This window comes from Pollachius pollachius (genome assembly GCF_949987615.1).
Source record: "Pollachius pollachius genome assembly, chromosome: 1".
In the NCBI taxonomy this organism is placed as follows: domain Eukaryota; kingdom Metazoa; phylum Chordata; class Actinopteri; order Gadiformes; family Gadidae; genus Pollachius; species Pollachius pollachius.
In genome coordinates, this window is record NC_136934.1 from 12,529,758 (window position 1) to 12,557,745 (window position 27,988).

General features: G+C 46.6%; 2 protein-coding genes across 2 annotated transcripts; both read right to left on the reverse strand.

Moving 5' to 3' along the window:
* LOC307086820 (transmembrane protein 8B-like) lies at positions 1–19,734 on the reverse strand (the record flags this gene model as incomplete). The annotated part of the gene is given in 11 exon segments (XM_079752159.1): positions 1–306; positions 308–340; positions 3,141–3,257; positions 6,088–6,234; positions 7,456–7,634; positions 8,977–9,119; positions 10,540–10,663; positions 10,947–11,043; positions 12,469–12,851; positions 19,224–19,492; positions 19,700–19,734. Coding segments are annotated over 11 exon segments (1,833 nt in total).
* Positions 19,735–27,386, reverse strand: LOC307087639 (post-GPI attachment to proteins factor 6-like; the record flags this gene model as incomplete). The annotated part of the gene is made up of 4 exons (XM_079753261.1): positions 19,735–19,833; positions 21,975–22,182; positions 23,326–23,515; positions 27,302–27,386. Coding segments are annotated over 4 exons (582 nt in total), but the record flags the coding sequence as incomplete, so codon positions are not given.
* Positions 27,387–27,988: the final 602 nt, after the last annotated feature.

The following is a 27,988-nucleotide window of genomic DNA, read 5'->3' on the forward strand; positions in this document are numbered from 1 at the left end:
TCAGCTGGTGCAGATGCTGTTGATGGAGATGATGGCGGCCGGGTCCACCAGGCCCATCTCCTCGTGCTCGTTGACACACAGCTGGTAGCCGCAGCCGCGCCGGCGCTTCAGCGGCGTGGCGCTGGCGTCGGGCTTGGCGCGCGGCGGCAGCAGGAAGCCCACGCTGCCGGCGATCAGCATGTGCCAGATGCTGTGGATGTAGAAGTAGTTCTCCTCCGTCTCCACGAAGGCGTACAGCGCCACGGCCGACGTGGCGATCATGGCGCCGGGGAACAGGAAGAAGGCCCAGCGCTTCCAGGTGGGCGGGGTAGCAGCGGCGGCGGCGGACCGTGCGCACCGTCTGGGGGGGAACACGCGCCCCGCGCGCGCGCACACACACACATATGTGAACACAAATGTATACACACACACACGCACGCGTGTATCCACACATGTATGTAGCCACACACGCATATGCACAAATAAACACACACATGAATGCACACATACACACACACACACACACGTATGCCCACATATACACACACATGTAGGCATACGCACACACACACACACACACACACACACACACATGTATCCACCCATGTATGTGCACACGCAAGCATATGCACACATACGCACACAAATGAATGCACACACACACACACACACACACTTATGCACACAGAAACACACACATGAAGGCAAACATACACACACACACACGTATGCACACACACACAAATGCACACAAACATGTATGCATATGCATAATCACAGGCATGCGTATATATAACAAACACACATTGAATGCACATACAGGCATGTGCACATATGCATACACACAAACACACGGACACACGCACACATACAACACACAAATTGGTATTGTTTTCAGAATAATGAGAAGAGGCATAGAACCGATGTAATAATAGCGTCAGGCCATATGAAAAACATGACATCCGTTATCCATTATAATCAGAACTAATTAATGTGATTAATTGTATTGTATTGTAAACGCAACACGAATGAAAAATACAAAATACACCCAGTAGCACACTATTGCATGTCTGTCTAGCTTTTAAATACTCTTATACTTTACAGTCGGGGTTTAAGTCCCCGGTCACGCTGTAAGTACAATCCTGCCAGCTAATGTGGAACTTTTTAAACATATAGATATAAATATTCATATCACGTCCACTTAAAGAGTGAAAGCACCCAGCAATCCTCCCCATCTGACACGAGCTGAACTCCTTGCCTACCGCGTCACACTGTGGCCCCCCCGGGCGGGGAGACAGACAGACGGCCCGGGCCCGGCACCGCCGCGCTCCACTGGTCTAATTCGGTTGTGTCTGCAATCACTGTGAACGCCAAGCGCCGCAGAACGCTGACAGCCTGACATGAATAGGCCTTCACGGAGACCGGGGGCTGCTGCTACAGCGCTACCGAAACCACCCGCCCAGGGCCCAGGACCGGCCCCAGGCAGGGCTCGTCCTCGGGGCCGCTGTTAAACGGTTGCAGCACGTTTTTCTGGGTGCATGACAGAGTCATCAGTGTCCCTTCGAAAACGGATCTTCACTATAACGGCAGGAAAAAAAATATGGGAAAGATTTCTAAATTTGCCGGCGTGATGAATTTTTATATCTGCCGTTTTAATAACGTCCCCTTTCAGTCCACTCAGTTCCCTCCTGTCTATTTCTGTGGAGTAGAATTCTCTTTTCATTGATTATATGAGACGTAATATATTCCTTGGATCGGTTCTGAAACAAATTCTGTTTCAACAACAATTGACACATGTTTGGGGGAGGGGGAAGGGATGATAAGAGTACATAATGTGATAGGGGAGGCCATTTTAATATGCAAAGTCACAACTGTCAAGGATTGTTGCTAATGTCTATGAAATGTGTACTCCTAGGCAGCGTTGGCAGGGGAGCTGAAGGAATCACTAAGCTAAATTAAATATCATCTAAACATCAACAATTTCTGCAGAATCCTCACAGGGCCAGTGGAGCTGACTGGCGGTGCAGTAACCTCCACTCTGCACTAAAAGCAAAGCTTTTAGCCAAACTCAAAAACCCTGTCCTTAAACCCTTGTCAGAATTTTGGGACTTTAAAAAGGGTCGGTTGTTTTTTGGGGGGGTTGCTTTATTCTGTTCTTCTCAACATCCACCAGAAAGACTATTATCTTTATCTTACCCATCCAGGGAGTACATTATGACTCGCTGAACAGTCGGTGAAAGTACAAGCTGACTTATAATGGAACTACAAGCCTTGACTAATACCCGCATGCCGCAAAACTTTTAAATCTCCCTGCATGCTAATAAGGAGCAGCTCCATTGGTCAGAAAGTCAGACGTTTCTTCCATGTTCCACTCCGCTGTAACCCTAAGTGACAGATTAAGCCAGCCGCTCGTGTCTGTTCTGCAGACAGAACACTTGGAAGGACAAAGGCTGCCTGAGGCTCACACATGTGGACCCTCAAATTGGACTTTTTTGGGATGCATGTCGAAGCCCCCTTTTTAAATCATAGGGTGAAATCATTTGAAACCTGTTCCCCTTCAGAGGAGAAAATATGAGGAAAACCTACAAAACATATTTTAAAAGTTGTATCCATATCTTTGGCAGATGATATCACAAGGAACTGTAGTCAGAATTGGTGAGTACTTGACCATGATTGGTCGATAATGTTCCAAGGTTGTGCATTATTTTTTAATAATGGGATGCCTTTTAACAGACATCCTGAATTTAAATCAACGGTCCAATGCAGCTATTAACCTAAGCTGCCCATAATGCAAAAACAATATGCTCAAAACGCCACGGAAAGAGATTACAATTTCTGCCAATTAAGTCGATAAAAAACAAATGACATAATAGATTAAAGTAACTAATGCCTAATCATTGTAGGTATCTGTGGTATAAACGGAATGTACCTCTCCAGGGTCTCACATTATTAAAATAATGGACTTCTTGGTGCATTATTATCTGATAACGGGACACCCCGTAGTGGTATATTCCTTTGAATACAACCCAAAAGATACCTGATTTGTGTCTGTGATAAAAAAAAAACACATAAAAAACGATGATATCACACACTCACTAGGCTGTGAGTACATTTCGACAAAATCCAGGCAAATATGTAAATGCGTCCCCCACTCCACCTACCCATGCTACTGCCATGATCCCCAGGGCGAACAGACTGGGTCCCAGCAGGTTCCACAGCCCGTGTCGGTCCAGCTGAAGAGCCATTGAAAGAGACATAGCTCCCAGCAGGTAGAGCACCTGGGGAACGACACACAGACACACAGTCACTCAGCCAGCAGCCCTAGATACTGCGCAGGTGGATCCCACTCGGAATGCTCTCACAGAAAGGTTAATGTCATTACAAAAGCAAGGGGGATTCCTCACTGTCTATTCAGATGAGGAGTGAGCATAACGGTGGGATGATGGAGATGAGTGGGAGATGAGCGGGAGTTGGAGGGACGGGGATCTGTGAGGACTGCTTGGTGTATCCCAGTGTATTAGAGAGAAGGAAAGAACACGAAATGAGAATGAATGAAAGTATTCTATATTCAGTCAATATATGCAACAATTTATGAAACATTGCGGTATAATATATGTAAAAAAGATTCATCATTTTGTACCTTTATGTATGTATGAAGAAAAATAAAGATATTTTTATTTTGAATAATGCATAGAAAGTGGTCCAGCAGCAAATGCACTCCCCAACCAGAAAAAACCCTATACATTTGTTATGTTTCTAACTTCGCTCAAGAACTCTAATACAAGGGAGTGTATTCTTAGCAATGCCACCATTGTGTTTCCTACACGCATCATACAATAAAAACCAACAGCCAGTAAAAAGGTGATGGTTGGGAGGGAATGGGGGGGGGGGGGGGTTGAACAAGTCTTGAGATGCAAAAATACAAAAAAAAATCAATCAATAAACCCCACTAGACATGCCCCGAGCAGCTTACGTCTGCATGTCAAGCGCGCCCATGCCTGGGGGAGCATATTCTTCCGTGGCCTTGGCAGAGGAGGACTGGATGAGTGGTGGAGCGAGAGGAGGGGTACGGAGAGAGGGAGAGGGGGAGAGGGAGGGATGAGGAATGGGTGGGCGAGGGAGCGAGTGCGGGGTGAGGGTGAGGAGGGGGGGGGGGGGGGGGGCAGCCCCGTCTGCAGAGCGATAGGACTAATTGGCGCAGAGCAAGAGGAATAGAGAGGAGAGGAACAGAGAGGAGCAGAGAGGCAGAGCCGGTCGAATCCAGACTACGCCGGTCATCAGTCATGCTGGAACCTCCGGTCGGGCGGGGCTGTGCGCCATACGTTCAGCGGGCCAGCACGTTTATTCCAGCTGTATTGATTTGCCTTGGCCCAGATCCATACGGAAGCAGCGAGAATTTGCTGTGGTCTTGGGCTGTGTTTTCGCTGTTATCTCTATTGTACAGCGCGACGAACAAAATAACGCTGCATGTTTATAGAGTCACGTATAGGTGCACGCACACACGCACAAAACACAAGTGAGAGAGCGTGCGAGAGTGTGCTTCTTTATTACACACACACACACACACACACACACACACACACGTGTTTCATTATTCATACACGCACACACACACACACACACACACACACACACACACACACACACACACATACACACACAAAAACAAAAGCACATGCCTACACACCAGCAGGTGTTGCATGGTCTTTAACCTTCTCCTGCTGTTGCACCCACAAACAAGTTAAATTATACACACTTAGTTTTACACAAGCACACACACACACACACCAGCATCCACACCGTTCCACTTGTGATTCCTGACATGTGCAGTGTGATTAGTGACTGTGTAGTGCAGCGCTCAGCAAAAATGAAAGCTCTGGAGGACAGCAGATGTTCGGACACCCTCTCTCTCTCTTCCTTCCTCTCTCTCTCTTCCTTCCTCTCTCTTTCTCTCTCTCTCTCTCTCCAGCCCCTCTCCCCTACTCTCTCTCTTTCTTTTTCTCTTGCTCTTCCTTTATCTCTCTCTCTTCCTCTCTCTCTCTCCACTCCCTCTCTCCTCCTCCTCTCTCTTTCTTTTTCTCTTGCTCTTCCTTTATCTCTCTCTCTTCCTCTCTCTCTCTCTCTCTCTCCACTCCCTCTCTCCTCCTCCTCTCTCTTTCTTTTTCTCTTGCTCTTCCTTTATCTCCCTCACTCTCCCTTTGTGTCTCACTCATTTATCATTGACGCGCGCACACACACACACACACACACACACACACACACACACACACACACCTCCTGACACACTCCCGTCTTGATGAGCAGCCAGCGAGTGGCGAGCGACCCGGCGAGAGAGAGCACCTGTTACTGTTTACACGCTATCATTTTATTTTTCATTACGGGGCTCCAAAAATATTTGAGAAAGTACGGCCGACCAACAGCTCTTCCCCTCCGGCTGCTCTCCTGCGAGTTGTGTAATCCCCGATTGGCACCACGTACCTAAACACACCCACTGACAATATGGCAGCATCCATTTAGATGCCACCAGACTGCATGCTGGAGATAATACTAAAAGCGCATCCAAGCGGGTACAATTAGTCCCAAACTCATCCCCCCCCATCCCTGAAATAAATAGAAGAAAAGTGTTTTTCCTCAAAAGTGATTAGGAGGAAGGACATACATTGTCCATGATAAACTGACGGACAGCAGACATCTGGTCATTTACTCAGTGTGTACATTAAGCATCAGAAAACGATGTTCCATTGCAATCTCATGGTATTTCAGTCTATTGATTTCCTTCATTTCGTTCCCGCCGATTTAATGGATGGAGCAAATTTCTACTGGCTACAGAGCCAAGTGATTACCAATTACTGAACACTCTCATGGCCCAGACAAAACCATCAGGGAGTAGGGAGAGAGATTCAGACCACACCCCTACAATCCCGAGTTGATACTGAGTTTAAGGGCTGAGCTTTGAGATATAAATATACTTTTTTGACATTTTCCTGTCAAGATATTGGGTAGTTTTGTATCATTCTGTGATATGATATGCGATATGTTATAACGTTTTAAGATCCTGTGGTCCGCCACTTCAAAGCATCAGAGCGAACATGCTGGGTGAAGAACTACCTGTTTGATGATGGACTTCAGTCTGGCCATGGCGATCACCGTGACCCAGACAGACATGAGTGAGCCCAGGAAGTCACAGAACTGCAGGACATCGTACTCCATGATGCAGAAGACCACGATGCCCGGCTGGTCACAGGCGTGGTAGAACTATGGGACGGGATACAGGACAAAAGTCTTCAAATTTCAAAAAACTCATGAACAGCATTCTGTCTACTCTGCCCAGCTGTGCGTGATGTGAACTGATAGATCTCGGCTGGCTGGGGGTCGGAGGTACAGGCTGGCCGGCATTTTTTTTCATTGTAGAATATTTTACCTGTAGCATGTGATTTTGTTGATAACATTATTAAAATGGCTGTCAATCAGCATTGACATTACAGATATGTCCAGGTGATTTTAAGCTACGAGCTAGTTGAATTGTTACACAGTGTGATGTTAATCTTCACCACGATAAAAGGCAAGTAACCGCCAGCAAAGCAGAAACACTATAACTGCAAAGCGAGCAGGTTTTTGTTCTTTCACTTGCACGAGGCAATTAAGCATCTTGTTTAGTTTCAGTTTTCTGTAGTTGCGTGGTCATCAATGTAAAAGGTAAAATAAATGTTCCTTCCAGGAAAAGGTTTCATCAAAGAATTCTACAATTTAATTAGTGCATTATGGACACAGAACGCAACACTATTCTCATTTATATTCGAAAGTCAAAATTGGTTGCCTTTTCAACTATAAACATTTTAAATATACTGTTTGTATTATTCAACTTTAGACATAACCTCCTCAAATGTTGAACAAATCTGACCTTCAGATTTTCCTTAACAGCAGACGGTACAATAACGTTTTTCTTGACCCAAATAATAGCCAACAAAAACTGTGCATTTCCCAAACAATGTTAATAAGATTTAAACCAAACCAAGGTGGGTTCAACAGTCAACTAGTTTTTAAACCAAACCAAACTTGGTTAAATGGTTCACTAGTCCTCAACCAAGCTGAACTGGTTACATTTATTTTTAGATCTAAACCAAACCAAAACAGTTAAAATTGCGAACTTGTTTTACACCAACCACAGTAGGTTGAAGTCCAGGGGAACCATAACGCACGGCTATTTTGTAAATAGAAGAGAAAATTGGAGTATGAAGCACTACACTAATATTGCTAGATAGCCAAGCATTAACGTTAAACACAGTTGACCTTCAGTCCTTCCCTCAACATCACAAAACACAACAACATTGTTCATGACAACATTGACACAAAGCACCGCTATCGAGACGTACCCCAAACCAGGCTGGGCTCAACCTGTCCGCTGGTTTTTTCACCAAGGGGAAAACCAAGGGGTTTGTTCAAGGGGTTTCCCAGAGGCGCTGGGGCTGTACTCACGGTAGAGAAGAACATGGTGAAGATGTAGACGGACGCCTCGAGGAGGTAGTGGCTGCGGACGGCGATGAACACCGGAGGAACGAACATCAGGTTGCTGAGGCACAGGAGCAGTGTGGAGAGGAGCTGGAAGCCGTAGGAGTAGGCTGCCGAGTTGTCCGTGCAACCCCAGCCGTCCCAGCCTGAGCACACACACACACACACACACACGCGCATGCACGCGCACACACACACACACACACACACACACACACACACACACACACACACACACACACGCACATGCACGCGCACACACACACACACACACACGCGCATGCACGCGCACACACACACACACACACACACACACACACACGCGCATGCACACACACACACACACACACACACACACAAACACACGCGCATGCACACACACACACACACACACACACACACACACACAAACACACAAACACACGCGCATGCACACACACACACACACACACACACACACACACACACACACACACACACACACATGCATTAACATGGTGCGAGGGGCACATTTCTATGTCCATGAGTACATGATATTGGTGTCTAGTGGTTAGTGTGATAGACTACCAGTCGAAAGGTTCTGGGTTCAAACCCCAATGTCCACAGTCTACCTGTAGGCGTCCTTGAGCAAGATGATAACCTGATAATTTACAAAATGTACCTAAAAAGAAAGTATTTGGATAGAAGCATCTGGTAAGTGAATAGGTAGTCAATCATAACTTAGGTATGATTATGTTCAGTAGTTAGGTTATTAGCTAAGTCAAGTCATGACTGAGATTTAGCCATGCAATACGTTTTGCATCATCCTCATAACCAAGCACAGTATGTACTTCATTGCTTTGGAAATGCTTAGGGAAGTACAGCCAATGGCTGATGCAGCATGAGTACGACACACCTGCTCTGACCCGTGGGTTGTACTTCCTTCCGGCTGAAATTAGATAAGTGTGTTTGAAACATGCACAGGATATCAGGCAGAAGTGTTTTTGTGTGGCTGCGTGTTGGTTCGGGACGAGTGGCAGGTGTCAAATACGAAATGGCTGCCAGGGACAACTATTTGAACAAAGACAAATCCTCTCACCGGATTTAATCATCCGTGGTTGTGAGGGATGATGAGGTAATCAGCAAATAATAAAAAGCAAATAAGGCAATAGCTGTAATTTGAGCCTCTTTCAAAAAGTTGATCTTATAATAAAATGTAAGGAGTTGTCAAAGGATGATTAATATGCTAAATCATTTGAGCGATTTTATGAAGACCTGAACAAAAGCACATAATGTCAGTCATTCCCAAGTAAAACCGTACAATGTTTGATATCCAATTTCCTCCAATCTTCCTAAAACAGAGAGAGATTTATTTTCGTGTCAAATTCTGAAGGGTCGTCACAACGGTATCCGAGCGCTCCCTCTCACCATTCTCATCATATCTTCACCATCAACAATCAATAATAATTGTAACAACAACTGTTGGAATGAAGCCCCGGTTCCACCCACCTGCTTTGCATTCACACGCGGCGTAAAGGTAGTTGTTTGTCCGCAGCAGCTTGCATTGTCCGTATGTCCCGCAGTCGTTGATGCAGGGCGTCAGGTAGGAGCGCAGGTACACCTCGGCTGTCACGTTGGCGCATGCCTCAAACCTGGCAAATTCAAATACAGACGCACACCGCGAAGGATGTTAGCCAGGAAACTCAGGTGGTGACCTTCAGTTCTGGGGCGTTGCCACTGAGACATCTGAGGGCAACCCGGACATAATCTGCTTCCCTTGTGCTCTAGGCATGGGTGATATAATCGCTCAGGGTGAACCACATAAATAAAGGATACATTTAAATTTTAAAATCTGTGTTTCTGTCAGACTTTCATTTACACAATGTTGTTTTCATTCAAAATCTTAATCTTCTTCTCTCTTTCTTTCTTTCGTTCGTTCTCTCTGTCGCTCTTTCTTCCCTCTTTCTTTTCTCCCTTTCATTCTCTCTGCCTCTCATGTAACTTCATTAATTCTGTTCTGTTTCTTTCTCAGTCAAAAGAATGAAAATGAAAATGTTATCCAAAACATCACGGAGGGGAACTCATTCATTTCCAAAATAATTATCCAATTAATTGCAATCAGGAGCACCTTTCTGCTTGTTTCGATCCCCCCTGCCGTTTGGTGACTAATGCGATGTAATAGATTGAGCCTGTATGATTTGGAGGAGATTGAGGCAATAGAAATGTACACTTTCACCAAATGCTTTCAGACCTAATCAATGATCTGGTGTGCATATGAGACCACAACCCACACCATCTGTTAGGCTGATTTAATTGAATCCCCGTGTGGCTGGTTAAAAAATCTGCTCACTTTCATTCTGAGGACATTTTCGCCAGTTAATTTTCTGCCCAGGCCATAGTGCTGAGTTTGCATAACTGCTATGGTGTGAATCATTACATACATTAATATTGACATCTTAACACCCGCAGTAGCCGATACCAATTGCTAAATAAATGTGAACACTTTGAATAAATTAAATATCAATAGTATAAACATAATATTAGTAAAAATCGTATATATATATTTTTTTAAATCCAACCCCCGTAATATTGCACTCACTTGGCACAGACAGGAGGCATGTTGCCGTGTTGTTGTGAAGTCAAAAGGCCTTTGCCGCGGAGCAGATGGCGTGCTAACTGTGGACAGGCGGCCCCACCTCTTGCTCATAGGGCTTAGATGCATTTGATAAAGGTTGGAACAACTAATACTGCTAAACGCCAAGGAAAGCAAAACAAATCAATGAGGCTTTTTTTAGTATGGTATTAATTGCCAACGCCTTTTTGTTTCTATATAATCAACCTGCGCCATTGTTTGCCCTACAAAAAGCTTTTCCCAACCCTCTGTGACCTGAGCTTCAAGACGCTTCATCGACAGGTCGGCTTGTGGAAATGTCAACAAATTACCAGGGGGGGAACGTTCAAGTGAACGGAAAATCCCTTATGTCTTTATCTCTATCTTATCTTTTCAGCGCAAACGGTGAACATTGATATGGAACCGCCCGAGCAGGCGAGGGAATAACGGTGAGTGCTGACCCTTGTTCTGTACCGCACAGCGACCGCAGGCTGAGGTACCAGGTCCCTGTCTGAGGGTAAGGGATCCTCAGTTTGGTGATGTTGGACGACGCGTTGACCGTGAGTAGGAAGCCCGCTGCCGACTCTGGAGGAGAAACGCACACAGCGGGAGGGGAGAGGAGTTGTTTAAACAAATGCACCAACGTTATGAGGAGAGGCCATGAACCACCTCATTAAATCACAATCTCTTTTTGTCATGTATCACTGAAAAGGATGGTCTGGGTTAGGTTGTCCGGGCCGACCGGTTCTGGGTTCGACCCATAATGTCTGCGGTCTACCGGTAGGCATCCTAGAGCAAGGTGCATACTCCCTGAACTGCATGTTCCCTCATGAGATCTAAAACGTTCACTGCAAAGTCACAGACTTACCTGATTCACATTTGATGGAAGAGTTCTCTCGCATGAAGAGCGGCATGCCGTGGTTCAGGCACCCGAACACGGTGATGTTTGCTCCTTTCACTGTGGACTGAAAATAAAAAGCCCACAAACATTATTTACCCACCACCACCCATCTGGAAATGTACCAACAATTATGTATTTGGATTTCTTCCTTGTGTCTTATTTTGCCTTTAGCTGAACACTTGCATGCTTTAAAACTAACAAAGGAACTGAGGGTGCTGTCTTGGTTATTTCTCTGCAGTAGCTAAATGAAGATGTTGACAATATATCTAAAAATAAAGATATGGCGGGTTACTGTAGAATCATAACATAACTGCACATGAAAAATGTATTATATCCATATGCGGGACAGCTCTAGGGTGTGTGTGTGTGTGTGTGTGTGTGTGTGTGTGTGTGTGTGTGTGTGTGTGTGTGTGTGTGTGTGTGTGTGTGTCCACCAAACCACCATCAAGGGTGACCACTCACACATTGTGGAGGCTGGTTCATGCTTCCTGACTTAAGACTTATTTGCTACATACATATTACATAATCTCAGTAGCAGTAATGCGGTAATAGTAGTAGCAGCAGTAGTAGCAATATAGTAATAGTAGTAGCAGTAGTAGCAGCAGTAGGAGTAGCAGTAATATAATTAGTTATAGTATCAGTAGTAGTATCACTAGTAGTTGAAATAGTATAAAAGTAGTATTTCCCCTCACAAGAACATTGCCAAAACAAAGGGATGTACTATAAAAATAAATAAAGGAAAGTTGGCGGTCAGCAATTGGCCTTAATTAAGCAAATTCACAGATCCCTTCGGTTTTCACTAGTTACGGTTGTCTGGCTGCGCGGCAGCCCTGCACAGCCTTTACAACAGCACAACAACTGGCCATGTGGTACAACATGCACACATCCAAAATAACATCTCATCAGAGCCGCCCGTTTCCAGCTGGTCTTTTTTGTTCCGATGTTGCACGGAGATGTGTTGTACGCCACCAACCGAACACGAACCCGGGCTTTGTTCTGTTCATTTGCAATCCCTGAGGGGGAAACAATGGCAGCGCGTACAAAGACACGCGGCTCCAAAGCCAAGCCCTTTGTAACGCAAACTCTCAGCCTGGTGCTGCTGGCTACACATAATCACTCAACTTCTTGTGTGTGTGTGTGTGTGTGTATGTGTGTGTGTGTGCGCGCGTGCACGTGCATGTGCATGTGTTTGTGAGTATGCGTGCATACGTGTGTGTGCCTGTATGTGATCTATATGAGTCTGCATGCTTATGTGATGTCTTTGTGCGTGCACTCCTGTGTGATGTCTATGTGCGTGCGCTGTGTGTGCACACGCTTGTGGGTATACCCCCCCCCCCCTTCCACCTGAGACACTGAACTCAAAAGCCCTCTTTTGGCCAAGATTCACCGAGCCTGAACTCCAAAGCACAACCTCACCACCCCACGGTGGTCCACTACAGAGCAGCGTATCGACCACGGCGTCAAAGCCTGCCGACGGGCCCCGACTCACCATATTGAGCTTGATCTCCATGTTGAGGACGCCGCCGCTGTCCAGCACGGGCATCAGGTTGACGGCGAAGACGGCGGCCCGGTCCGGCGGGACGGAGATGTTGGGGCCGAAGAAGACGTAGAAGTGCACGGAGAAGGTGTCCAGCTCGTTGCGCAGCGTCGGCCGGATGGGCCAGCACATCTCCGGGTCGGAGCTGGGAGACAGGTAGACCACGGGGTCCTCGGAGGCGCGGAGCCGGCTGGCGTTCCGGGACAGGGCCGGCAGGTCGGCCACCGGGAGCGTCTCGGACAAGGAGAAGCCCATGGCCATGCCGAAGGACTGTGGCATGTTCAGGGCGGAGCTGGGCGACGCGTGGTCCCGGGACAAGTTGGGTTTGGAGCAATCTGTGCGAGCACACAAGGAGATTTGCATTGAAAGAAAACACGGTTATGGATTGAGGATCAAACCGACGGATGATTTACGAAATATAGTTTTCTCTAATGGAATTTGTTATAGATTGAATTAATGTTGCATTCATTTATATATTGCACCCCGGAACCTTTGTGCCTTTACCCGTGTACTCTACCGGCCGGTTTTAGTGTTGCACCGTCTAAGGAATGCATGGTCCATGCTGGGCTGTTGTACGGTGATATGTTTTTCCAGTAAAGTACCCTAACTGAGCTCCAAGTGTGCGTGCGTCATTACCCTCGGGTTACCACACTTTTGGCGACGAGGATTAAAACATATATGACGGAGTGTCGTGTGGTTAGGGTCGGAGAAGAAGTTCCGTGTAGTTTTAGCTTGTAGCATGGCTGCGGCTACGGTCGGCACGCTCAGTGAGTTCGTCGAGCTGGATGGTGACTGGATTGAATATGTCGAGAGACTGGAGCACTTTTTCCTGGCGAATGGCATTGAGGGGGAGGAAAGGCAGAGATCGATTCTCCTCAGTGTGTGCGGTGCCAGGACGTACAAGTTGATACGCAACTTAGCAACCCCACGGAAGCCAGGTGACTTGTCATTCAAGGAATTGGTGACCCTGGTGCAGGAGCATCACAACCCCAAACCGTTAGTGATTGTTCAGCGCTTCAAGTTCCACACCCATTCACGCAAAGAGGGAGTTTCAGTTGCTGCATTCGTGGCGGAGCTGAGACAACTGTCGGAATATTGCGAGTTTGGACCGGGGCTTGACGACATGCTACGGGACAGGTTGGTCTGTGGTATCAATAATGACAGCATTCAACGCCGATTGCTGGGTGAAGTTACACTACCTTTCAAGAAGGCGTTGGAGATCGCTCATGCGATGGAAACGGCAGCTAACAACTCAAAAGACATTCAAGCAGCTAATGCCAGTGTGCCACAGAGCACTGTTCACCGTCTGTTTAAGGAGGGGAGAGGCAAGCCGATGAAGTCATTAGAGTGTTACCGGTGTGGGGGAGCGCATCTCGCTAATGACTGTGGTTTTAAAGATGCTGTTTGCCATAACTGCCAGAAAAAGGGACACATAGCCAAGAAGTGCAGAGGTGCTAAAAAGCAATGGAAAAAGGAGTGGGAAGAGTCAAAACCCCAAATGAAAACGCATCATTTGCAAAGCGAAGGACCTGAGGAGCAGTGTTCATTCAACATGTTCAGTATGGACCTCTGTAAACCCCGGGCAGCCCCAATCTGCACAACGCTGCAAATAAATGGAAAAGAGATGACCATGGAGGTGGACACGGGTGCCTCAGTTTCAGTGATAAGTCATACCACCTACTGCAGGTTGTGGGGCTCTGGAAAGGCGCCCGCTTTAAGAAAGACTAATATTAAACTGAGACAATACACTGGTGAGTGCATTCCTCTACTTGGAGCTATAGAAGTAGACGTTATGTACGAAGGCCAGTCAGCTAAAGGGGAGCTGATAGTGGTAGACGGGGAGGGACCTAGTCTGCTTGGGCGGGACCTCCTACAGAGAATCCGCCTCAATTGGGGGGAGATCATGCACATGAGGGTGGTTGGAGACATCCTATCAAAGTATGCAGACGTTTTTAAGGATGAGCTTGGCACCCTCCGGGGCACAACAGTGAAGTTGACCGTGGACCCCAACGCAAAGCCACGTTTTTGTAAACCACGCACAGTGCCATACGCTATGAAGGCTAAGGTGGAAGCGGAGCTGGACAGGCTGCAGCGGTCAGGTGTCATTGAACCGGTGGAGTTCTCTGACTGGGCAGCCCCAATTGTGCCTGTGCTGAAAGAAGATGGTGGGGTGCGGCTATGTGGTGATTACAAGATGACAATCAACCAAGCCTCACAACTGGACCCTTATCCCCTGCCACGAGTGGAGGATTTGTTCGCCACACTGGCAGGAGGACGAACGTTTACAAAACTGGACATGAGTCACGCGTACCAACAACTGCTGCTGGACGAGGACTCTAAACAATACGTGACCATCAACACTCACAAGGGTCTGTTCAAGTACAATCGCTTGGTGTTCGGCGTCGCGTCCAGCCCAGCCATTTTTCAGCGCACCATGGACAACCTCCTGCAGAACATTCCCCATGTTGCTGTCTACCTAGACGACATCTTGGTGACGGGTAAGACCGAAGGGGAGCATCTGCAAAACCTCGACCAGGTGCTGCAGAGAATGAAGGAGGCCGGGCTGCGGTTAAAGCGCAGTAAATGCGTTTTCCAGGCTCCGAGTGTCACCTACCTGGGTCATATGATTTCAGCTCAGGGGCTTTCCCCCATGACGGAGAAGGTGAGGGCGATAAAGGAGGCTCCTAGCCCAAAGAATGTGGCAGAACTCAGGTCGTTCTTGGGCTTAGTGAACTATTATGGGAAGTTCTTGCCTGAACTGTCCACTGTGCTTGCTCCACTCTATCAGCTTCTGCACAAAGACTGTTCCTGGAGTTGGCAGCAGGATCAGGAGACAGCGTTCCAGCAGGTAAAAGGACTATTGCACTCTGCAACGCTGCTCGTGCACTTTGACCCAGACAAGGAAGTTGTTTTGTCCTGTGATGCATCACCCTACGGCGTGGGGGCGGTCCTTTCGCATCGTATGGACGACGGAGGTGAGAAGCCTATTGGGTACGTGTCTCGTACTCTCACATCAGCAGAACGGGGTTACTCTCAGCTAGAGAAGGAGGGGCTAGCTGTAGTTTTTGCTGTGAAACGGTTCCACCAGTACCTTTATGGTCGCCCATTTACCATTTTCACAGACCACAAGCCTCTGCTGGGCCTGTTCGGTGAGACTAAAGGTATTTCACCCATGGCGTCAGCAAGAGTGCAGCGCTGGGCATTAACTTTGTCAGCGTACCAGTATCACATTGTGTATAAAGCAGGAAGTGAAAATGCAAATGCAGACGCATTCAGCCGTCTTCCCCTCCCAGAGTCACCGAGCCAAGCTAACCTCCTTCCAGAGACTGTGTTTTTGTTAGACAGGCTGTCTGACTCTCCGGTGTCCGCAAAGCAGATCAAACAGTGGACTGAAAGAGACCCGGCACTGTCACAAGTAAAGCAGTGGCTACTGCAGGGCTGGCCGGTAACAGTTGAGCGGGAGGAGCTCAAGCCCTATGTCCAGCGTCAGCTGGAGCTCAGTGTGCTGGATGGCTGTATCCTCTGGGGCTCCAGGGTGATTATTCCACCTGCGGGTCGTGCTCAGGTAATGGAAGTGCTGCATGAAGCCCACCCTGGGGTGTCAAGGATGAAGAGCCTCGCCAGGTCGTTTGTGTGGTGGCCAGGGATGGACGGTGCGTTGGAAGAAAAGGTCAAAGCATGTTCACAGTGTCAAAGTAACCAGAAGATGCCCGCACCGGCGCCTCTCCACCCATGGGAGTGGCCGGGCCGTCCCTGGTCCAGGCTCCACCTGGATTTTGCTGGTCCGTTTATGGGTCGCATGTTCCTTGTGCTGGTGGACGCTCATTCAAAGTGGATGGAGGCACACATCATGTCAAATATCACAGCCCCTGTTACCACTGACACGCTCAGAAGCATCTTTGCCACCCACGGGCTACCGGATACAGTGGTCAGTGACAACGGGCCCACTTTCTCCAGTGAGGTTTTCAAAGAGTTTGTGGAGAAGAATGGAATCCGACATATACGGTCTGCACCATACCACCCTGCTTCCAACGGCTTAGCAGAACGTGCTGTGGAGACGCTGAAGGATGGACTGAGGAAAATGTCGGGGAACACGCTGGAGACTAAGCTTGCACGTTTCTTGTTCCAGTATCGGATTACTCCACACACAACCACTGGCTTGCCTCCAGCAGAGATGTTGCTGGGGAGGAAGCCCAAATCTCATCTGGACCTCCTTCGCCCGGATGTGGGGGCAAAAGTTGCCCGGTCACAGGAGAACCAGAAGGTGAGACGGGACCAACATGCCAGGGAGAGGCTGTTGCAGCAGGGGGACTGTGTGTATGTGAAGAACTTTGCCGCTGGCTCACCATGGCTGCCAGGAGTTATTCACCGCCAGTCTGGTCCAGTTTCTTTTGTGGTGGACCTGTTGGATGGCAGGCAGGTTCGCCGGCACCAGGATCACGTGCGGGCCCGCACTGATGCAGAGGGGGAGGGGTCTCGGAGTGTTGCTCACAAGGACAGTGTGAGCGGCTCTACGGACTGTGTGGCACCGGTGTGCATTGATGGACGGTTGCTGCCTCCTGAGGAATTGTCTGAGCAGACTGCCTCACCTGCCCCTGCCCAACTTCCTCCCAGTGGAGCACCGTCTGTTGCCCAGGCTGTGGACTCTAATGTTTCACTAAGAAGGTCAGAGAGGCAACACAAGCCTCCAGAGAGACTGAACTGTTAAACTAAAAGAAAAAGAGTGTTATGCCATATCGGTCGTTGTTGCCTGTTGTGTTAAAGAAAAATGTTGTGCAATACCGGATGTTGTTGATGGCTTGTTGTGAAATGTGAATTGGAGTTGGTTTAAGTGCAATAGTATTTATGTATTGGTTACAAGGGTACATACATGCAAAGTCAGTTTATTTGTTTAACCGTATTCTAAGTGTTTACTTAAAGGGGGAGAAGTGTTATAGATTGAATTAATGTTGCATTCATTTATATATTGCACCCCGGAACCTTTGTGCCTTTACCCGTGTACTCTACCGGCCGGTTTTAGTGTTGCACCGTCTAAGGAATGCATGGTCCATGCTGGGCTGTTGTACGGTGATATGTTTTTCCAGTAAAGTACCCTAACTGAGCTCCAAGTGTGCGTGCGTCATTACCCTCGGGTTACCACAGAATTATTTTGTGTAACGGCATGTGTGTAATAAAACCTAGAACAAAACGGGGATATTGCTTCCTGGCATTACGCATGCTGAACCACCATGTCTTCTGCAAATGTTTGCAGAGCTCATCCTAGCTGAATTTTCCCTAATGTCAACACGAGGTCCAGAACGGCCCAATGCCTCTTTAATGAGAAAAGCTTGGTCATAATAACATATAGTACGCTTTCACTCGCTGAGCCGGCTAAATACTCAATGGCGAGCGACACCCTTCTGTCAAACACAAACACATCCACCACACAATTTTAGAAGCTTTTTCCGGGCCTGGGCAAATTTGCATAGTTTCCGCACAGTCCATTAAAACTGGTAAATATTTGTATGTATATCTGGAGAGGCAGGTGAAGCATCATTAAAAACACTCGGTTATTGCTCTGGTATCCGTTGTTAAATGGGTTATTTGCCATCAATAGAAAACAATAACAGAACCTCGATTTACCCCACTCACTTAACCGAATACACACATTTATGTAACGGATGTTATATGGTCACATACAGACGCACACACAATGACAATAATGGTCCGATAAGCGAGGATCTGAGAGGAGAGGAGGAAAACATATCTACCACTGATAGCTGGTCCCTCAAGTTTTCTATTACATTTATATTTAAGAGCAAATCTGCAAAAGGTCAAGTGAAGTGTAGAGCTGGCCAGAGTCTGAGAGAGAGAGAGAGAGAGAGAGAGAGAGAGAGAGAGAGAGAGAGAGTCTGAATAATTAGTGTCCGTGTTGCCATGGTGACAAGTGCACCATATATCGCGTGGAGCGGTGGACCTCCCACTGATTTGATGGGGGGGGGGGGAGACATACTATTTTAGCCGTCACAACTCTAAATAAACAAAGAAGGAAACGGGGGGGAAAACCGGAACAGAACCAACAAAAACCCCATCATGCAGCACTCAAGCACCGCATCAATGGCCTCTTAGCGAATCGCACATGAATTGGCCCAGTTCTGCTTCTAATCTTCTCGAGAACAAGGCACGCGATGAGTCTCCCTTGTGCCCGTCTGCCTTTTCCCTTTGCTGTCAAAACATGATGTGTAATATTAGGCCACAGCTTCCACTACGCTCGCGAAGGAAAGGAGAGGAACGGCCCGCTGCACTCCACTGCCAGACATTACTGAGAAGTAAGGAATGGAACTGAATTGGGTTTGTATAGGAGTTACTTGTGTTCATATCTCGAGCGTGTGAAGGCTCAAAGAATCAGGGCACCTCAGTCAATGCCGAGAGTGTGTTCGACGCCAAGTGGCCGACAAATTGGCTGTAAGCTCCGTTGCTCACAGTGTGTGTGCGGTCGACCGGAATGTATTTTGACTCCTCGTCATTAAAGCTTCAATGGCCGTTGGCAGCCACGTCCAACATACTGCTGTTAAAGTCCAAAGGTAAAATAACGATCGGAATCATCGCAAAAAAACCTTGAGAGCTGACTACCGCAGAAACACAAACACCACCGCCGCGAGAGAGCAGAGACAGTACGCCGGTCGCACCGGCAAAACGACTATTTGAGTCGGGGGACGGCCCGTCACCTGTGACCCGCACCCCGATGCGGAAGTAGACGTCGGCGTCGCTCAGGTATCTCTCCACCAGGATGTAGTACCACTGCCCCCAAGCGGGCAGCGGGGAGTCCAGCTCGCAGGGACTCCACTCCCTGCAGTCCAGGGCGCTGGAGTTGTGGACGGGCGGCGCGCGGGCCCTGATCTTCAGCACCACGGGGCAGCTGTCGCCGCTCTTGTTCCTGGTGCTGCAGTTCACCAGCTGGACCTTCACCCTCGAGACGTAGCTTGGGATAAACACTCTGCGAGGAGACATCGTGCGTGGACGCGCGCACACACACATTATTACACGCGCACGCACACACCCAGTAGGATTTATTGTTAAACCACATGGGGAAAGAATATAACACACTAATAATATACTGAAAGAGAAGCATTAGCTGAGCCTTCAGAGGGATGCAGGTAAATTGGCCCCTTCTGAGGCAATCTTTCAACAGTCCATCACTCACTTATAAAGCGCAGATCTGTTGTGAACAGGGATCATCTGGTCGATAAAGTATCCTGGATAGAGCACCGCAATCCCAATGAGTCTTTGGACGATGAGCTGGGGTTGAAAGAGATACTGGCATTCCTCGTACAGACCCTAAAAGGGTTACACAACAACAACAAGAGCTGCAATGATTATCTGGATGCTACAAAACGGTACAAAGATTTGGCAGCCTATAGTCTCCGTCAGGGAGTTGTCGGGAGGCTTTTTGGAAGAAAAACAACACCGAAGAACACTGCAACATGACTTGATGTCAGTTACTGAGTGGTGAGCTTCAAATGTAGTCAATCTGGGTAGAAATAACACATACTTCACCCACCCACACCCACACACACACTCACCCACACACGCCCGCACACACATAGAGTCTGTAATGCCGAAAACAAAGTTTGGGGTGACTCTAACATCTAACTCAGAAAAAGCGGGGAATGGGCCAAAATTAATCCTTCATTCCTATTGGACAAAAACATCAAGCTTTTGTTGTGGGATAGCGTTGGAACTTAACACCACCTGTGTGTGGAAGCTCCAAGTTGCTCCTGTTTCTGTGAGCTAATACATCCCGCTTACATTGTCGTATGTTCCAGCAGAGGCACGGTCTTAAAACTAAACTTAAAATTAATGAGACAAAACTATCTACACAGACACAACTTTGCTGAATTCCACGTGCTAGTTGCTAGGCAATACTCTTAATTATATTCATTCTTTTGTCATGTCCTTTTCCTCATTTCAGTTTTTTTCACTATCAAACCTTACCGCAACCTATTGCCTATTATGTTGCTTCGCTCTCAAACTGTTCATTATGTTCACCACTTCGGAATTATTTCCAAAGACATAAAAATGCGACCATCATATCAATGCAGAAATTAGAGAGGCCAAGCTTGTTGACCACGGGGATCAGATCCCTCTGCGTCTACCCTAAGGCCATATAAGGCCAGTTACCACCTGCTCTTTCCTTCTCAGCCCCGGCATAATCTGCAGCGTTAATGCACCCCATACGCGAATCGAATTGATAGAAATGGTGTCAAGATAATAACCACAATTATCCTCTAGATAAATGGCTCAGTTAATATAGACTCAATGAGGTGATTTGGGTTTCGTCAAGGTGAGTTTTTTCTTGTTGATAGGTAATGCGCCGAGCCGTACAGTGCATTGAAAAATTATAAAAAATGATACGGGCGAAGCAATTTATTAGAGATGATGTGAGCGAAAAATGAATTTGAAATAGGGATGTAAAATAGTGCCAAGGATCTAAAAATATAATTAGAATGGAATCAATAATACTGATAACTTAACTCAAAGAATGATAAATATGATTGTAAAATAAACCTTCCTCGAATATATATATAGTATTATTAAATATGTAATCAGCCAGAAATGTCTTGCTGAACATTTGGAAACATGCTGCCTAATTCCAACCGTACCAAATGGAAGGATTGTGGTTCTTTGTCTCTCCATAATGTAGCAAGCATTGCACGCAGCAGAGCAGATTGTCTGATAACTACACACTGCACTATGGCGCCGCAATGTCTATGCAAAGCATGCTGGTAGAATCTGACCCCCCACTTTTAAGCCTAATTGTCTCCTTTGTGAATGACTTTGAGTGGAATGCAATGTTCCAGGGTGGCTGGTGGCTTTCAGTAGCAGTCCTATTTTCTCATGCGCGTTTAAACCACCCATCCCCGAGTCAGCAGGGGGGGCCACTAGATAAACACGCGGCCAAAAAACGATACATAAATTGTGTGGAAGGCTTTTTTTTGTTTTCGCCTTCTGTGGGCAGATAGGCGTACGTGATGAAACGGGAGGGAGAGGAGGGAGAGGACGAAGGCCTGCACATGCTCTGCTCTCCGCAGGTCAGAGCGCCAGCACTGAACACTTTCATCCTCTGCTCGTTTGTATTCTCTGGTACCACTAAGGTGGGGGCTGCTCTTTAAACGCAAGACATACACATGAAAACACACACGCACACATACATACATATACATAGAAATTGAATGTAAATGTATATAAAAAACAAATATGTATTGTGTTATATATACATAAAAAATACATATATTCTAGATATATAAAACTAACAAAAAAAAATAAATAAAAAATAATAATAATAGTTATAAGTATATATATAGATATACACGTATATCTATATATATACACACATATATGTGTGTGGGTGTGTGTGGGCGTTTTAATCATGTAGTGTCAAATGCCTTTCTGTCATTTGGGTAATTGATGCGTCTAACCTTGACAGAGATCTTGCCCTCATCCTTGGGCAGGTGGGCGGCCAGGAACCAGTCCCCCGGGAGCGGGCTGGTCACGTTGAACGCCCCCGTGGTGCGGTTAGGGAGGGTCCATGTCAGGGTGACAGCGAAGGACCCCGGGACCACCGTGTCCCTCGGGAAGTGGGTGTGGAGGGGATTGATCACAGGAGGAGCCCCTGACCTGAAGTACCTGATCAGCAGATAAAAACAGCCCAGAGGGTTAGTGCGGGAGGGGGGGGAAGGGGGGGAGGGAGTGAGGGGGTAAAGGGGGGAGGGGGGGAGGGAGGGGGGGAGGGTGAGGGAAGGGGGATCTAAGGGAGGGAGGGAGGGAGGGAGGGAGGGAATACAATACATAACATGTCAATCCCAAGGCTAGCCATGGTGGATTATTCATAGATATTAGCATAAACACAGTGAGGCAAATACAGACTTAGATGAAGTTGCTGTCATGAGCCAAAAATATATACAGGCTGTATATACTTAAATCACACACATTCCAATCAGAAAAACTCCAAAACTACACCAATAGCGAATGGTTCTCCCACGTTAAAAATATAAACCTTCATATCTTAACTAACGACAAATCCACTCAATTAGTTGACAAGCTATTTGAGTTGAATAAAGTATTAGCCACAGACTTCTATAAACCTGTATTTTTGGAGAGATCAAACAGTTGTTTGTTAAAATTATTTGAAGAGCTATGTGGGAAGGGCACCTTCCAAATAAATAATAGCTATTAATCTAAATTAACAACTGTTAGATTACCCACCAACTATCAGTATCTGCTATTTATCGTTGTTTGCCTAACCCCTTTATAAGCTTACCCCTTAAAAACATATCCCCTCCATAGCCTAACTTCTACCTAACCCTGTCATAATCAAACCCCTACCTAGCCCTGTCATAATCAAACCCCTCCCTAACCCTGTCATAACCTAACCCCTACTAAACTCCTTTATAAACTAAGACCTTCATTACCTAACCCCTTCATAAGCTAACCCCTCTCTAACATCTTCATAACATAGCCCCTACCTGACCCCTTCTTAACTTAACCCCTTCATAACCTAAACCCTTCATAACCTCAACCTTAGCTGTCTCCTTCATTACCTAACCACTACCTAACCTGACCACTTCATAACTGAACCCTTTGCTAACCTAACCCCTTCATAACCTAACCCTTACCTTACCCCTTCTATCTGACCACTTCATGAAACCACTGTAACTCATGTTGGATAAAAGCGAGGACTAAACGACTTTTTTAGTCTTTTTATCAAAGCTTTCGCTCAGACGCACTAACACAAACACACACATAAAACCCAGTGCGAGGTTTGCTTACACAGTCACGTTGTGGTCGGGGCAGCTGTCGCCGAAGGTGCCCCCCTGCTCTTTGAAGGTGATGAGGTTCCAGACGGCCATGACGGTGTCTTCCGGCACGTGGAAGTGGAAGAGCTCCACGCTGGCGAAGGAGTTGAAAGCATTCAGCTTACGAGGCGTACGGGTGAAGTAATCAGTCACAAAAAGGCAATCTGGGGGAAGCAGAAAAGGAATGAATGAACAGTGAGGGTGTGTGCATATATAGACATATATACATTTATAAATATATAAACACAGAGATATGCGTGGTGTAATCATCCTTTGATCTAAGCACTTCACAAATTCTTCTTCTTCTTCTGCACGTCGTAAAATGGCAAACTCCAGACGGGGTGGAGGATGGCAGTAGTTTCTAGTTGGTAGCGACTACAATCGCAACAGACGCGATTGCAGAGTTTGAGACACTTTTTCGTCAAAGGGTCGGGGGAGGGGGGAGAGGGGAGATGGGGGGTGGGGGGGGTGCATTATGTCAAAATCCTTGGATTACATCCACTGCTGGGTGTGGATGAGGCTGTGTGTGAGAGGCGGGGGAACAAGAAGACAGGTGTAATCTGCCACATTAACGACGTGGGTCGGCCCGACATTAACCCACTCAGCAGATGGGGGGGGGGGGGGGGGGATAGGTGTGACTCAATTCATTACTGATGGAGATATTGTGATTTTGGGATAAGGATGAGCATGACAGGCACACGAGACACTTGCAGACTCACTCTGCACTTGTCATGCAGAGTGAGGGCAGCGTGCCTGTGTTCTATTTTAAGCAATGTCCTCTTCTTCTTTGTATATGTGTTCTGGAATACTAATTAATATTAGATACAATACATTTGATTATGCTTTTCCTTATACCGCATTCTGCTCAAAATACATCCCTAACATTTACAGTACCGGGAAAACCAAAACATCTATCTCTTTTGGGTTCAGAAATACACACCCAGTGTGTGCACATTTGTCAATTGGAAAATAAAATCCAGGTCGACCGGCTGACATGTTTCTGATTAATGAGATTCTGGGAGAAACAGCGGGGACTCATCCTCCATGCTCACGGTTGTAAGTGCCCTCACTTTTTCTTTTTTTTTATGAAATTGGCATTGCTCATGTTATTTTCTGTAATGATGATAGCGAGGCAGAGCAAGTGACCCTCCGGAGAGCGGGCTCAGTGGGCTGTGAAAGTGTAGCGTGGATGTGTGTCTTCCTGGAATGCACAATGCGGTCCACAGTGTCTTCCGCCTTGGAGAAAACTGTTTCTGTATTTTCTCACTCCTCACACCCTCCTCCTCCCCTACAAACACACACTTTCACACACTTACAGACACGCGCGTAAACACTTGCACGCTTGCAGACATACTTACACACACATACTTACACGCACGCACGCACGCACGCACGCACGCACGCACGCACACACACACACACACAAACACACACACACACACAAAGACACAAAGACACACTCAAAAACAGACACACACACACACACACACACATACACACACACAGCAGAGCCTTGGCGGCTTACAGCTATATGAGAACTTGAAGTCCAATGAAAATATAAGAAGCTGAAGCTGAAGGTAATTCATTTGATTGCACTGTTAGAGGAAAGAAATACACTAAAGACGTCTGTGATTTGACAATTCAACCATTTCGCCATATGCTGTAAAGCGCACACTTTACAAGGGCTGCTTCGTAATCTTCCATTACATGCCAAAGTGTTACATTAGTTGAAGGCCCGGATGGTCACACCAAGTGCACCAGCTACCTTGCCTTCATTGAAAATACCTTTATAGTGAAAATACAAGCGCAGATCTCATCAAACATCCAATAGAAGATATTCATTTTATATCCTCACCCCTTTCACATCAGATTCAGGGTGGTTGGGGTGGTGGGTCAGGATATAGCCATTACTGCTATTACCTTAGGAAGTAGTGAGCGCTGTGTGAAAAACATCACACACAAAATCATTGATAAGTGATAACCTTGGAGCGGTCGAATCGCACCTCTCTCAATAGAAGTGTGTCCGATTTTTTCTCAAAGGAAGAGAAACAGACCAGGACATAAAGATGCCCAGGAGTATTCAACATGCCCATGAATATAAAACAGTGTCAGTGAACATTCAAACGGGAAATTTCAGACATAGCAACAGAGCCTGGACATTCCACATGCCCTAACAACAACATCAGCATCAGCTTCAAACAAAAACGACCATGCCTTAACAACCAGTAGCTAGGGAGCCCTAGAACAAGACCTAAGATTATTCATTCCGCGAGACGTTTATGGTTGTAAGGAGGTAGCAAAATAGACGTGCATTATTGGTTTAAAAGTGTTGTTCGGCTCAGGAAATAGATTATAATAATTCATTGAAAAACAAAAATGTGTTCCTTGACTATATAAATATATCAGAAAAAGAAATATGTATATATATATATATATATATATATATATTCTTTGAGTAAACATTTGCATACAGATGAATATAATAGTGCTCACATTATTTTTGATAATTGACAATAAGTGAAATTGCAACATCGCTTAATACATTAAAATGACGGGTGTTGTGATCATATCAATGTAGGTGTTGTGTATAAGGAGCTGTTCACCTCAAGAGGCTATGCCACTGCACGTTATATCGCATGTATTTTATTACAATATAAATACGTGTAACTTTGGAGGTTGATACAGCACATGCATTCAACTCTCAGGTCTCAGGTTTCTCGTCTCAGGTTTAAGGGTTTTGAATGACTTAAATCAGATAGCATGACATCTGAACATCACCCCGTTCGGTATTCCTCCTGCTTGTTGTCACCTTCAATGACAATGTGTCTGGAATTATATGGCGCAATCTACACGTGCTATTTCTAACGTAGCCTATGCATCTGCACAAAGGGACAAAGTCTGCGCGTTCTATGCACCTTATCTGAAAAAGCCATGCATCTGCATGTGGTGAAAACAGACAACACGTCGCTCATGAAGAGTGAACAGCACCGTACTATAGATCCGTGGCCGGTGCGCATCGCCAGCTCCATACAGCATGCACGGTTTATAGGCGAGCAGACACGTTCCCTTCAAGCACAACGGCAACAAGTCTGCCAAGGGACCGCATCGCCCCACATGTCCGCCTACACCTTTACACCTCCTAACCTTTACGAGCTGTTCGGTCAACAACACTGCCAGTAGGCTACTCAGTTGTTTGTATACATGTGCGGACTGAGTGTGTATTTTGTTGCTTCCACACTAAGACCACACTGAGCGCTGCTGCCTGTGTCCGGGTCCTCTCGGTGAACGGGTGATCATGGGGCTACGTCTTGGCGGACGGAAACGTACAGAAAAACACATTCAGACACATGCGGGTAGGCCGCATAGTGGGACATCAAATAGATCAGAAATAAAACACATTGACATGTACGATATCATTTATTTTCCTGGGCAGAATTACCAAAATAAATCATTTGGAAAGGGTCTGTCTTAAGTCTTCGTGACACACATTCTCCCAGTCTTTCCTTTTTTGCGCTGTTGATAAATTAAAGCCACGGACGGAGAGCAAATCTGAACGTTTTTGACTGATACCACGGAAGCCCCCTGAACGCAACAGCGGAGGGACGATCCGAAAACAACATTCTTGCATACTTCTCCAGACTGGACATCGCAAATGCAGCCCACCACAAACAACCTTTAAGAGCCTCTATCACTGTTGCGTGCCATCATTGGCAGTACCCCCATTCTCTCGCCTGCTACGGAAAAATAATCGAACAGTTGTATTTAGTCTTAAAGTACTTGCAGTAGCTTGTCTTTGATCAAAGAACACATGCCACGACAAAAAAAAAAAACACTCCAGCCTAAGGCAATATGCAAGTGCAGCCCCGTGCTTCTGATAAGAAGAATTTCAGCACCCCCACAAAGAACAGCTCCTCTTAATGAAGCCCGGAGGACTTGTGTATAGGACTTACCTCCCAGCGCGCAGAAATACGTGTAAACAAGCACCAGGAGCTGTGGCGGGCTTGACCTTAAGCCCAGACGCTCCAAATGCCACATCGTTAAAAGCTAAAATGTTTATTATGGGCTACAGCCCGAGAGCAGCTTTCCGTCGCTGTCCAGGTCTACATTTTTTCAGATTTGCCAACGACCAGCTGTTTGTGCATGACGTAATCGAGGCGGAGGAGGAGCCGCGCCTCCTCCTCTGGCGCTGATTGGTCCGGCTCGGGTCGTCGACGCGTCCCATTGGAGCCCCGGGCTGTCCGTCGCAAGGGAATGCAGGCGTAGATTGCACCACATCGCTCGTCATTTCAGCGTTCACTATATTATAATTATACATGGCTACGATAAGAAGTGGAATTAAAAAAAGGACGCGTTCTGAGCTCCAAGGCGGCGTGAAATAAAGATTTTGACCACTCATTTGCCATTAGCCCGAGAAAAGTTGTGACACAACGTGATCGTTTGATTTCTATGTGATAATGCATATCACATTGTCCTCAGCAATGCGAGGGTCTGCAATGCAGAGCAAATAAAACGAGCACATCAGACACGGGTTAGAGGAAGTGGGAATGTATGGACAGCTAGGCCTACCTAAAATCTATATATTTTCAAATCATAAACTTTGAACCCCATCAAAATTAAACGTTGGAGTTTAGCTACGT